At 39.7% G+C, this 12539-nt stretch overlaps 2 protein-coding genes across 2 annotated transcripts in view; both read left to right on the forward strand.

Annotated features, from left to right (window-relative positions):
• The window catches only part of LOC116879928 (neural Wiskott-Aldrich syndrome protein-like), an 87085-nt gene extending 85261 nt beyond the window's left edge, over positions 1–1824 (forward strand). Inside the window, exon 2 of the mRNA XM_032878559.1 lies at positions 1467–1824. Within this exon, the coding sequence (XP_032734450.1) occupies positions 1467–1478 (12 nt within the window). The 3' untranslated portion in view covers positions 1479–1824. The remainder of the gene's footprint in view (positions 1–1466) is intronic.
• Positions 1825–1828: 4 nt separating this feature from the next.
• Positions 1829–10202, forward strand: FLRT2 (fibronectin leucine rich transmembrane protein 2). Its single transcript, XM_032878557.1, has one exon. The coding sequence runs from the start codon at positions 1900–1902 to the stop codon at positions 3880–3882; it is 1983 nt and encodes a 660-aa protein (XP_032734448.1). The 5' UTR covers positions 1829–1899; the 3' UTR covers positions 3883–10202.
• The last annotated feature ends 2337 nt before the right edge of the window (positions 10203–12539 follow it).

The raw sequence follows: 12539 nt of genomic DNA on the forward strand, positions 1-12539 counted from the left end.
TTAAATTATGTTTCTAAAGATAACTAAGGGAACAATTTCAAGTAGTTCCTCTGTGCTTCTAGATATAAGTTGTTTTGAGTTTCTGTCTGTTGGTGAGAATTAAGAAACTCATAGCTTGCCATGTCCTGTCATGTTAGCTTATTTTGTAAGGAAATCAAATCTGGCACCGTTCAATTAACTGCTTTACCTCTCTGATCTTAAAACAGACAGAACACACAAAGCAGGAAGGCATCATTACTATCTATGTATTGCCTATACTTCCCCAACCGGGTGTGCTATCATTTCAAAGTCTGCTGAAGGTCCTTCTTGAAAAGTAGAAAAAAAGCCCTCACAGATGAGAGGAAGGTGGTAGAGTTGAAAAATAACTTATTCCCAGTCATGAGCTTGGCAGCTCTCAAGGAGATTGGAAGGGTGTATCTCATCTGTACGTGGCATCTGTACGTGGAGGTCCCGAAAGGGGGAATAAATAGAAACGTTATCATGGACTGGAGCCTAGCCGTTCTCCTTGGTAACTCAAGCGTAAACAATTTTGAAAAAGGGCGAAGATGAAAAGAGGCAGAAAGTGGGGAAGAAGAGAGAAATCTTCTCTCTGCCTTCATGCATGCTTCTGTGTGTTACTTTTATCCCTCTCCCTCACAGTGTCAGATCAAAAGGACACATCTTTTTATTTTATTTTATTTTTTAAATTAGTTTCAGAGGTAGAATTTAGTGATCCATCAACTGCATATAATACCCAGTGCTCTTTCCATTACGTGCCCTCCTTAATGCCCACCGCCCAGTTATGCCATCACCCCACCCACATCCCGTCCTGTAACCTTGTTTGTTTCCTAGACTTCAGCATTTTTCATGTTTTGCCTCCCCCTCAGTTTTCCTCCTGTTTCATTTTCCTTCCCTTCCCCAATGTTCATCTATTTTATTTCTTAAATTACACATATGAGTGATCATACGGTATCTTACTTTCTCTGCCTTTACTTCATTTAGCATCATATCAAAAGGACACATCTTTTTAAAGGACTTCATCAGTCCCTATCTTGCCTTTGTTTATTTATAACTAGAAAGGGTTTCGTGTGTTTGCCCTCAAATTGTATGAATTACGCAGTCACTTGTGCCGTCTTGAAACAAGATGTGACCAGTTGGATTTGCAGGTGATCCTTAGGATTAATTCACTGTATGCAACAGTGAGCCTTGTTCTTTTCTATTTGGTTATGCAAATGGATTTGTAAGAGAAGGTACTGATGGGGATGTAAATTTCACAGGATGACCCCTGAGGGTGAGAGGCAACGTTGAATCATGTTCCTTTCTTGAATACCTTTTCAACCAAATTATTGTTACTTAAAACATCACTTTAAGCCAGCTCCTGCTTCTCCTGGTCACTTGGTCCCAGCTCTTGAAGGGCAAAGAATCAGATTAGCCCTTCATCCATTAGGACCTTAGCTGACTTTTTTCTCTTTGCTTTCCTACAACAGGTTGCAGATTGAGCTTGACCAAGAAGTTCAGAGTCTGATCAACGCTGACCTGATCTACAATACGAGAAGGGAGTTCCAGTTCTGCCTGCCCAGCTGGGCCACTGGTGACCGCTGAAAACTTGGCTTCACTCATTGCCTGTGTGTGAAAATTCTCCCTATTGAATTTTTTCTTTTTTTTTTTTCTTTTTTTTTTTTTTTTCACATGGAGGACAATAACAAAGAAGACAACACAGGCTGATAAGACCAGAGACCATAGGAGAATTCTTTTACCACAGGCCTTCAAGACTTTTCCTCTACTTGGAGTTCTGGACTTTAACAGAACCCTGTCCAATCACTTTTGTTTTGCTATATATATATATATATACACATAATTTTTTGTTTCTTCTCTTTTTAGTTTCCCTACCACCTTGTATTTTGTTTCTGTACTTCAGAAATGGGCCTACAGACCACACAGTGGCCCAACCATGGGGCTTTTTTCCTGAAATCTTGGCTTCTTATCTCCTTGGGGCTCTACTCACAAGTGTCAGAAATCTTAGCGTGCCCTAGCGTGTGCCGCTGCGATAGGAACTTTGTCTACTGTAATGAGCGAAGCTTGACCTCAGTGCCTCTTGGGATCCCGGAGGGCGTAACCGTACTCTACCTCCACAACAACCAAATTAATAATGCTGGATTTCCTGCAGAACTGCACAATGTCCGGTCCGTGCACACGGTCTACCTTTATGGCAACCAACTGGATGAATTCCCCATGAACCTTCCCAAGAATGTCAGAGTTCTCCATTTGCAGGAAAACAACATTCAGACTATTTCAAGGGCTGCTCTGGCCCAGCTCTTGAAGCTCGAGGAGCTTCACTTGGATGACAACTCGATATCCACGGTGGGGGTGGAGGACGGGGCCTTCCGGGAGGCTATTAGCCTCAAACTGTTGTTTCTATCCAAGAATCACCTGAGCAGTGTGCCTGTGGGGCTTCCTGTGGATTTGCAAGAGCTGAGAGTGGATGAAAATCGAATCGCTGTCATATCAGACATGGCCTTTCAGAACCTCACAAGCTTGGAGCGTCTGATCGTGGATGGCAACCTCCTGACCAACAAGGGCATCGCCGAGGGCACCTTCAGCCACCTCACCAAGCTCAAGGAATTTTCCATCGTGCGGAATTCCCTCTCCCATCCCCCTCCCGATCTCCCAGGTACACATCTGATCAAGCTCTACCTGCAGGACAACCAGATCAACCACATCCCTCTGACAGCCTTCTCAAAGCTGCGCAAGCTGGAACGGCTGGATATATCCAACAACCAGCTGCGTGTGTTGACTCAAGGGGTCTTTGATAATCTCTCCAACCTGAAGCAGCTCACTGCTCGGAATAACCCCTGGTTTTGTGACTGCAGCATTAAATGGGTCACAGAATGGCTCAGATACATCCCTTCATCTCTCAACGTGCGAGGTTTCATGTGCCAGGGGCCTGAGCAAGTCCGGGGGATGGCCGTCAGGGAGCTGAATATGAATCTTCTGTCGTGCCCCACCACGACCCCTGGGCTGCCTGTCTTCACCCCGGCCCCAAGTACAGCCTCTCCAACGACTCAGCCCCCCACCCTCTCTGCCCCAACCCCCAGCAGAAGTGATACCCCCCTGACTCCCACCACCTCCCGACTGCCCACCATTCCTGACTGGGACGGCCGGGAAAGAGCAACCCCGCCAATTTCTGAACGGATCCAGCTCTCTATCCATTTTGTGAACGACACGTCCATCCAAGTCAGCTGGCTCTCTCTCTTCACGGTGATGGCATACAAACTCACGTGGGTGAAAATGGGCCACAGTTTGGTGGGCGGCATCGTCCAGGAACGCATCGTCAGCGGTGAGAAGCAGCACTTGAGCCTGGTGAACCTAGAGCCCAGATCCACCTACCGGATTTGTTTGGTGCCCCTGGATGCTTTTAACTACCGAGCTGTGGAAGATACCATTTGCTCTGAGGCCACCACCCACGCCTCCTATTTGAACAACGGCAGCAACACGGCTTCCAGCCACGAGCAGACGACTTCCCACAGCATGGGCTCCCCTTTTCTGCTGGCCGGCCTGATCGGGGGGGCAGTGATATTCGTGCTCGTGGTCTTGCTCAGCGTGTTTTGCTGGCGCATGCACAAAAAGGGACGCTACACGTCCCAGAAGTGGAAGTACAACCGAGGTCGGCGGAAAGATGACTATTGCGAGGCCGGCACCAAGAAGGACAATTCCATCCTGGAGATGACCGAAACCAGCTTTCAGATCGTCTCCTTAAATAACGATCAGCTCCTTAAAGGAGATTTCAGACTGCAGCCCATTTACACCCCGAATGGGGGCATTAATTACACAGACTGCCATATCGCCAACAACATGCGATACTGCAACAGCGGCGTTCCAGATCTGGAGCACTGCCACACGTGACAGCCAGAGCCCCGGCGTCAGGAAGGCGGACGGTGAGACTGTCCAGACACACACGTGTGCGCACCTAGAGACACGCGAATTACATTTGATAAATGTTACCCAGATGCATTTGTGCATTTGAATACTCTGTAATTTATACGGTGTACTATATAATGGGATTTAAAAAAAAAAAAGTGCTATCTTTTCTATTTCAAGTTAATTACAAACCGTTTTGTAACTCTTTGCTTTTTAAATCTTAAAAAAAAAAAAAATAGTCGCTGAAGTACTGTACAGGGTTGTACAAGGAGAACCCAACGCCAAGGCAAAAGACGGAGTGATTCTTCCTCATGAGGCACATTAACCATTTTTGCTGTGAAAGCTGTCAGAGTAAATTCCTTTCTTACGGTCGGTCAGTGGTTAGATGAAAGGGCAGATTAGAAGAGCTCATCAGGTTAGGCTAAGTGATGGGGGTGAAACAAGAAATGGCCCAGATACCTTCATGCTATTTCTGCCCTTCCTAGTCTGGAAGACAAGTTAAAAATCTCGAAATAGAAGAAAGGAGGTAGTTAACCCTGAGTTGACCCAAAGCAGGAAATAGAGAAAAGCATCATGAGGAAGCCCGTTCCTGTAAGATAAGTTAACCCAACCCGGCAGTACCCAGCAAATGACATTTTGGAAAAGAACTTCAAACTTGGGTGTTGGCTTTCTGACCGGGAGCTTAAAAATCACTCCTCATGCTTCCCTGACCCTATATGATAACAGAGTTAGAGACTTGAGTCTGATTTCAGTCATCTGCAGGGACAGGTAGGATGTTCCAGCAAGAAAACTCCCTTTAAAAGTGTTACTATTCAAATAATATGTCAGGTTGAATCACATTCAACAGAGATATATTCTAGAATACTTTTTTAGAAGAGGCTAATAAAATAATGGGAAGAATTATATTGAATGGAATTATTTTTGATAATGAGAATTATTTGGGTAGATTCACTGCAGCTATGTCAACATGATATTTAGACCAACAAGAGGTTAGTGTTTGGAATATACTGAACTTGTTATTTAAAAACTATTGATACCATTTAGACAAAAACAAGTCATGAGCGGTTCTGCTATACTTTATCAAATGACTGTGTTAACACGTATCATGTTGAAATAGCTTGAATTAATACCTTTATCCCCTCGCAAATTTGTCTTCCAATCACCTCACATATATTTTCGTAATTAGCTATTTATGCTACATTTGTTTGATTTTTTTTCCCACTCTGCTTAAAATTTGAAAGAAAATTTTAGATGACAGTTTTGGTTGAACAAAATATCCATATATACTTAAACACTTTTAAATGTATACTAATTTTCAGTGTTAATAATTCTATGGGGACACATCAAAGCTGGATGATTTTTTTTTTTAAAGCAATACTGAGCTTCCACTTTGAACTGACTTTGACCCTGTTCCAGTTTTGAAATTCCATTTATTCATTTTCAGTCTTGGATGTCCCTCTTGTTTGGGAATCATGGAGGGATGATCAATCTTTTATTAACAGGATAACATGAAAAATGAACAAGTCAGGGAGTGTGAGCTTGTTCCCCTAATCTTGGCAGAGTGGGGCATACAGCAGAGGGCACAGGGAAGGGAGGGATGTCTGTGTTTAATTCTAGATATTTTTGAAGCAATGCCCATCTTCACAAAGTATGTATAATTTACTCCTTTTCATCCCTTAGATGTAGAAGGGCTATCGATCGCATACATTATCTAAAATACACACACCCTTGGAAAATTCCTTATAAAATCAGATTTCATCCTATGTTGCATATTTCCTTTACCGCTGGCCATTTTTTAGGGACCTATGAAGTTAATGTCACAATCATTTTCGCTTTCTCTCTCTCTCTCTCACTTTTAACAAAATAGAACTGTGATGTGTCTTCTTTGTAAGAGTTTAGGTATAAAATGCTATGCAAGTTTTTCTTTATAGTAAGAGCTTTATTTTCTTTAATAATGTACCCCCAACTTATATGTTTTAATCTCCCTTGTCCCTCAGAATAAGCAGAAAATATAACTGAAGTTATAATGTTGTAGAAGCAAGAATCAAAACTGCAGACAGTTGAGCTGAAATTAGCTACGAATTAATTTGAATTAATTCTAAAGTGACTTAGGTTTCCCTTTTAGTCTATTAGCTAGCAAATTTTGGCTGTTGCTATTTTAAATCTAATTCCACACAGCAAAGGGACAAGACAGTCTGTGAAGGTGATCAGTGTAAATGGTAAGCCATGTAACATTCAGGACAATGACATGGGGTTTTGTGTACTTACCTGGATAATTCCCTTCTACTGTCCTCTTCCCCTTGGCTGTGTAGATAAAACAATGTGTTGAAATGATGGTACTTGGACTTATGAGGGTTTTTTTCTCTCTTATCCACAAAATAATCATTTTCATTTATTTCTATTGTGTGTATAACCCTAGCATGGTATTTGGCTGCTGAGACATTTTTGCTTTGGGCCAAGAAGACCAATGTTGGAGAGATTTCTATGACGTCTTATGTGATTCATAAAATTATTTGGGGCTTAACTGGTACAATGAAGACCTAGTCACTTGACGTGGTTCCTTTGCTAGAAGATGTTCCTGAAGAGATAGAATGTAGTTATAGGCTTCACTTTGCTCTTGCACACAATATGACAGAGACTGCTAAAATTCATATCAATGTGTCATTTGTCATGGCATACCTGGGGCTCTCGCTTATACCAGGATAGAAAGCACATCACTGTATTTGTAATGTCTTATGTGTCTTAGGAAAACTGCTGAATAACCAACCATAGGTGTTGGATTAGGGTTTGACTGGCATTTGTAGTCACAGGAATGTGTTCTACTCTGTATTCGAGCCTCTTTTGCTGTCATTATTTTGTATTTTGAGATTAGTCAAGAGTCACAGTTGAAGGTGCAGGCCCAGTCCGTGAACAAAGCCATACACAAGGGACTGGCTTATAAAGAGCTTGACGCTGTTTGACCAAAAAAGATGATCAGATAATACGCAGCCACTTTCAGAGCTAGGGGACTGTCACTGTGCAGAGGAAATTCTAAAAGGAAAAGATACAGCCATGATCACACAGATATTATGTATCGTTATTCATACCCAGGGTTGTCATTAATATCTATTTGTTTGGGGAGACGTGCTTGAATAGAGAGGGGCTCTGGGCTTCCCACAAAACTCTCAAATGCATTAACAGTCATTGCAGTGCACAACCACGGGCAGAGACAAAAAGTGTGTTTCCCTGTGTAAGAAGTGGAACACTTTCCATCCCATGAGAAATAATGCAATTTCTAATTATCTGGATGCTTGTTGAAAATATATTAGATATGTTCCCTGAGGTATAAACAAAAACAAAAGCAAAAAACCTGTAATGTGACTAGTCTGGCAAAATTATTAATGAAATAGCTAATTCTAAGTCCCCATTTCCTATGAGTACAGATCATGATGGTCTTAGTCATTTCACAAGATCACAACTTACTTCCCCTTTGTGGAAAACCTGCTCTGCATGCGGCCAGCAGGACACCCAGTCCAAACACAACTTACAGGGAACAGTTGGTGCACTAGTCTGGGGAACCGCAGCTGGAGAGCTCAGTGCAACTTTTGACCATGAAGTGGTTCATTTCCATTGCCATCTTTGCGTATAGCATTTTTCTTGAACCTACAACAAGAAGACATTACTTTAGAACATGAGAAGAATGGTTTTGCCCATGATTTTCCTGCTTCATGGGAAAGCAAAGCAGTTTCTTTGTGCCCCAAAGGGGAATAGATACAAACACGAAACAAAACACTCTCCTAGTTCTTAATCATAGTCAAAACTGGCCTGACTTTTTGTTTGTTTGTTTGTTTGTTTTTTGTTTTTGTTTTCGTTTTTTTTTTTTTTCAGTCAAAATACTAATGAAGAAAGCTGTAGCTTACATCCTTCTCTGATTTCTTCAGCAGGGTCAAAAGACAATTACTGGTAACGGGGATGTTTGTCACAGATTGTGGGGAGAAAGATTTGTACATGTATGATACTGTTGTTGTAACAAATGGATCAGAGTCTTGTACTATCATTTTTCTTTTTCTAGCGGCACGTTCACCGAAGAGCACAAAGCAAGGCAATTGCAACAGACATTTTTAAACGAGTATGAAACACACACGTGCGTGTGCACACACACACAAATGCACACCCAGAGGCATTTATAAAGATATCCATAGGATGTAAGATTTATAACCTCTTTGAGGTAAGGTGAAGCTGTTGCCACTGTCTGTTCCTCCTAGGACCAGTATATATTTCCTGAAAGTTAATTCCAGTGATTTGTTATTGTTTGAACCATACGTTGATTTGCTTCCAGTTTACGTTTAGTGTGTTCTCAGTGACAAGGGACTGCAAGGGGCTGGAAGATTCTTCATTACACACCCTCTGAGACCTACCATGTCACACACTTTGTTAACTATCAACTTCACTCCACACTATACAGTACCTTGTTGATATATTCAGTAAAGGCTTATTTTAAAAGAAAACCACATTGTGTTTATCTGAGTAAGTTCATTGGGGTTCTACCAATACTTGCATTCTTAATGTTAAAAAGAAATATGGGATGCTTCCTGATGATGCAGGAGGGTGGCAGGGATGAAGAAGGTAGTAGGATCTTTCCCTTTCTCCTACCTTAAAGAAGTGTTTTTTAAGGCCATGTGAGCTTTTTTGTGTGAGGGATTTCTATGACATCTTCATGTTCTTTTCTATTTCCCAACTAGATTGTGTGTTTCTATGAATATCTTTTTAGTATACACACATACATCAAACATATTGTTTTGTATTTGTAAAATCCGTGTTGTTTAGGATAGAGATAAATACCAATGTAGTTATCCAATCAGAATAATCTTTTTTTTTTTTTTCCTATTTCAACACATAAGCTATTGGTTTTAAATGTCAGTTTTCTTTAACATATTTTCATGGTACATTTCTACTTCAGATCTGTTTACAGCTCATGTACGCGTACTTCTAATGAGCACTCATGAAGATATATCTATTCATATGCTCCACTTCAACTCAGATTAATCTCAAGGTTTGCCAGAGCCCTTTCTCTAACTCTTCTTGACCATTTCACTAATAATGTATTTGACAGAGATTAAATCAGGAAATAAAATCACGACACTTCGGTTAACTAGTGTTAATTATTTGTAGACTCTCTGTTGGAAGATTAAGTATGAAAGACAATGGTAACAGGTGATTCACATTACACTTGGGAGATTTTATGTCAAGTAATGTCCAGGCAACTCCTAGTTACTTTTACCAAGAATTACAGACCTTATTCTGTGAAAATCAGACCCTTAGTCAAGGAATACAATTTATACCAAAAAAAAAAAAAAAAAGGTTATTAAGATCCTTCTACTTTGTTCCAGGCACCTGGGTGAGTATAGAGTTTTCAGAGAGGAATAAAATGTAGTCTTCGGCAAATCAATCATATCTTCCACTTCCCTGTGCTCCTAAAGAAATCTGTCCATCCAAAGTATTTACTCTTTATCTACTTTCTGCAGAGTACTATGTTAGATTCTTCTGGGGATTTGGAGAAAAATATGACTCTGCTGTTAAGGAGCTCATAGATCATGCAATAAGCTCATTTTCTAACACTTTCCAGATTTTCAGAGACTGCATTCTCTCAAACTCACCAAGTGTCTAAGGTGATAAAAGAAATACATGTACTTCTTGGTAAATTTGATGATGCATTAGTTGTATATATTAGATGATCTTGGTGTTTAATAGATGACACAAAGTGATAGTGCATTGATAAAATTTGAATTGAATTTGAATTAACTTTTCAAACATATACTACATGATTGAACATTTAGGAATTGTGTTTGGTAATTAGACATGCAACCTTAAATTTCCTTTGGGCACCTGAATATAAACTAATCTAAAACAAGAATAATGGCACCTTATAATCATTGGTCACCTATGTAAGGCCATATATAGAATGCTTTGATACATGTGGTCACATTTTGTCTTTATCCATGTAAGGTACGTTATCATCATTATTCAGATTGTAATGCTCAGTTTCCCGAGAAGTATAGTGATTGGTCCATGATCACAAAACCTGTAAAATGACAAGAGTCGGAATTAACCTAAACGTGACTCTTAGGCTCTTAATTATTTCCTGTCTCTTAATAAATTGACTAGCTTTAAGACTGACTAGGCTTCAAGGCAACTTCTTTGTCAATGGTTAAAATTTGTGATGATGGAGATATCACGACTTCACTCAGTGGATGATATTAACTATTGTTCATGACAAATCAAGGGAACATTCTTAAAACCTAAAAAATATCTGTCTTTTAAATCCATTGGTTACATATCCTTGCTTTTTTTTTTTTAATAGAAATTCTGTGCTTGTTATTATTGGGTGACTGCACATTTATCTGATTTGAAAGCTTCAGATGGAATCAAGTTATGCCTAAACCCACAGGGTGAGCTGAAAGAACTATTAAAAGGACCTGAGTCAGGTTATTTTTGGTAATGAATTTGTTTCATACTTGAGAGGTTGCTCGAAGTATTTTGTAGATCCTGCTGAAGATGCTCATATGTCAGAATCTATTAGGGCCTTAGCAAACTGGCTTCTGGATTTACCCCCCCTTTTTTTTTTTTTTTCATAACACAAGTAGAAAACGTGTGTTTTAGAGGATATAGGAGTTTTGTTTTCATTAGTTATACTGAAAGTTAATAGTAAAGACTTTGTAATGGTACACTCTAAAACAGATGCCTTTTTAGCACACACACTGACTAATGAACCCATTTACCCATTTTCTTGGTACGAAGTCTAAACTAAATGAAAAATTTATTACACCTTTAAGGAGATTCTGGTCATTTCAATGACATAATCAACATCCATATTGGGTCACTCTATTCTTAACCAAATATAAAATTGTGCTTTTTGAGAGCCTGCTAAACTCCGTGATTTGGGTAATAAGGGCCTTTGTTAATTTCATTTTTTTTTTTTCCCATTCCACAAATATTTGCTGAGGCCTGGTAAGTTTTGGTGCTGACAGTAACTCTGTATCATTGAAAATCTTCCCTGGAAGTTACTGGCATTCAGTACATGGGTTAGGCTTTTCCCACTTCTTTGCTTTCTTTAAGTGCTCACAATCTTACATTTAAATAATCTGGCACATTTCTACTTCCAACAGTTGTAAGATTTCACGAACGTATTTTCTTCTCTCAGTTTCCAAACTCTGGCATGGCTAGGACACTCCCTGTGGTCTCTAGTCCACTTATATTTTTCCTACACACTGTGGGACAAAGGACAAAGATCGGTAAAGAATGCCTGACTGTGACACTGTCTTGGTTTCAAAATATTCCATTGCCATGACTTTAAGGGAGAATTCAAACTCTTTGTATGACATATATGCCATATATACATTGCTCTCTGACATTCCTTGCCAGAGTGTCCCCCTCATTCATTATGTGCTCTAGACTAGATCCAAATTTGATATAAACAGAGTCTATCTCCAAGGAACCTCCAACTCCTGACTCCCGTAGTTTTGCTCAAGGTCTTTTATCCTATGACATGCACTTTCTCCTTTGCTCAGTGTTCCTTCCTCAAGATACAACTGAAGTGCCCCCACCTTCAGGAAGTTTCTCAAATAATATCTGTCAATTATCTGAGCCTGCTGTGCAGCTAATATAACTTTAAAATACTTTTATTTATGGCATCTATACATTGTGGTTTTTCCTGGGTCTGTTTCATGCCTATGCTCCAAGCCCCCCGAAGACAGACTACACATTCTGTCAATTGCTATATGTCATCCATTGCTGAGTAGAGTGTCCAGACCTTGACAGGTGTTTAGTTCATGCTTTTGGGTAAAATGAGAGTAGAACACATGAGACCCTGCCATGATAGCAGGCTCCCTGTGGGTCCAGCCTTCTCCGAACAGCAACTGCTTAAATGATATCTACCTTGTCAGTCTTCTATGGCCCAATGCCTTTCTAAAAAGCCTCAGAATGTTCTGTGAAATTCTGGATATGTAGAATCAACCTTGTTCAAATTCCACAATATATACTTTACAAGAATACACAAAACATACATTTTTCTAAACAAAAACAAAAATAAAACAAAACAAAACTCTTGTTTACCCATGGCAATTTCTGTAGCAATTATTGCTTTCATGATTATTTGGTGACCACACATTTATCTGATTTGAAAGCTATATTAGAAAATCAGGATATGTCTGCACCCACAAGAAAGGGCTGAAAGAACTATTCAAATTATTTGAAGAACATACTTTTTTAAATATTTTGCAGACAACCTAAAAGCTCTGAACTAACTTTCAGAAAGGAATGTAAAGAGATATATTGAAGAATTATCTTAAAACAAAATGTCATCATATGGGAAGTACCTGACATATGGATAGACATAAAGTCAAAGTAAAACACTTTGACAGTTTGCTAGTCAAGATGAATTTTTCACATGTAAAACACAGAAGAAGATCTTTTTTTGTTTGTTTGTTTCCATCAGCAATATCAAACGAGACAGTCATTATTCACTGTGTCATATCTTATATCTAAAATATGGTATGCATCATTTAGAGGTTCACGTATTACTATCTCAGTTATTTGTTACAAGAATACGTAGTTCTCTTCTAGAAATGATATTCCCATAAAGAAGGAGGCAGGGGAGGTGGTAT

The sequence above is a fragment of the Lontra canadensis genome, unplaced genomic scaffold (genome assembly GCF_010015895.1).
Source record: "Lontra canadensis isolate GAN:19392208 unplaced genomic scaffold, GSC_riverotter_1.0 scaffold64, whole genome shotgun sequence".
Taxonomy (NCBI): Eukaryota; Metazoa; Chordata; class Mammalia; order Carnivora; family Mustelidae; genus Lontra; species Lontra canadensis.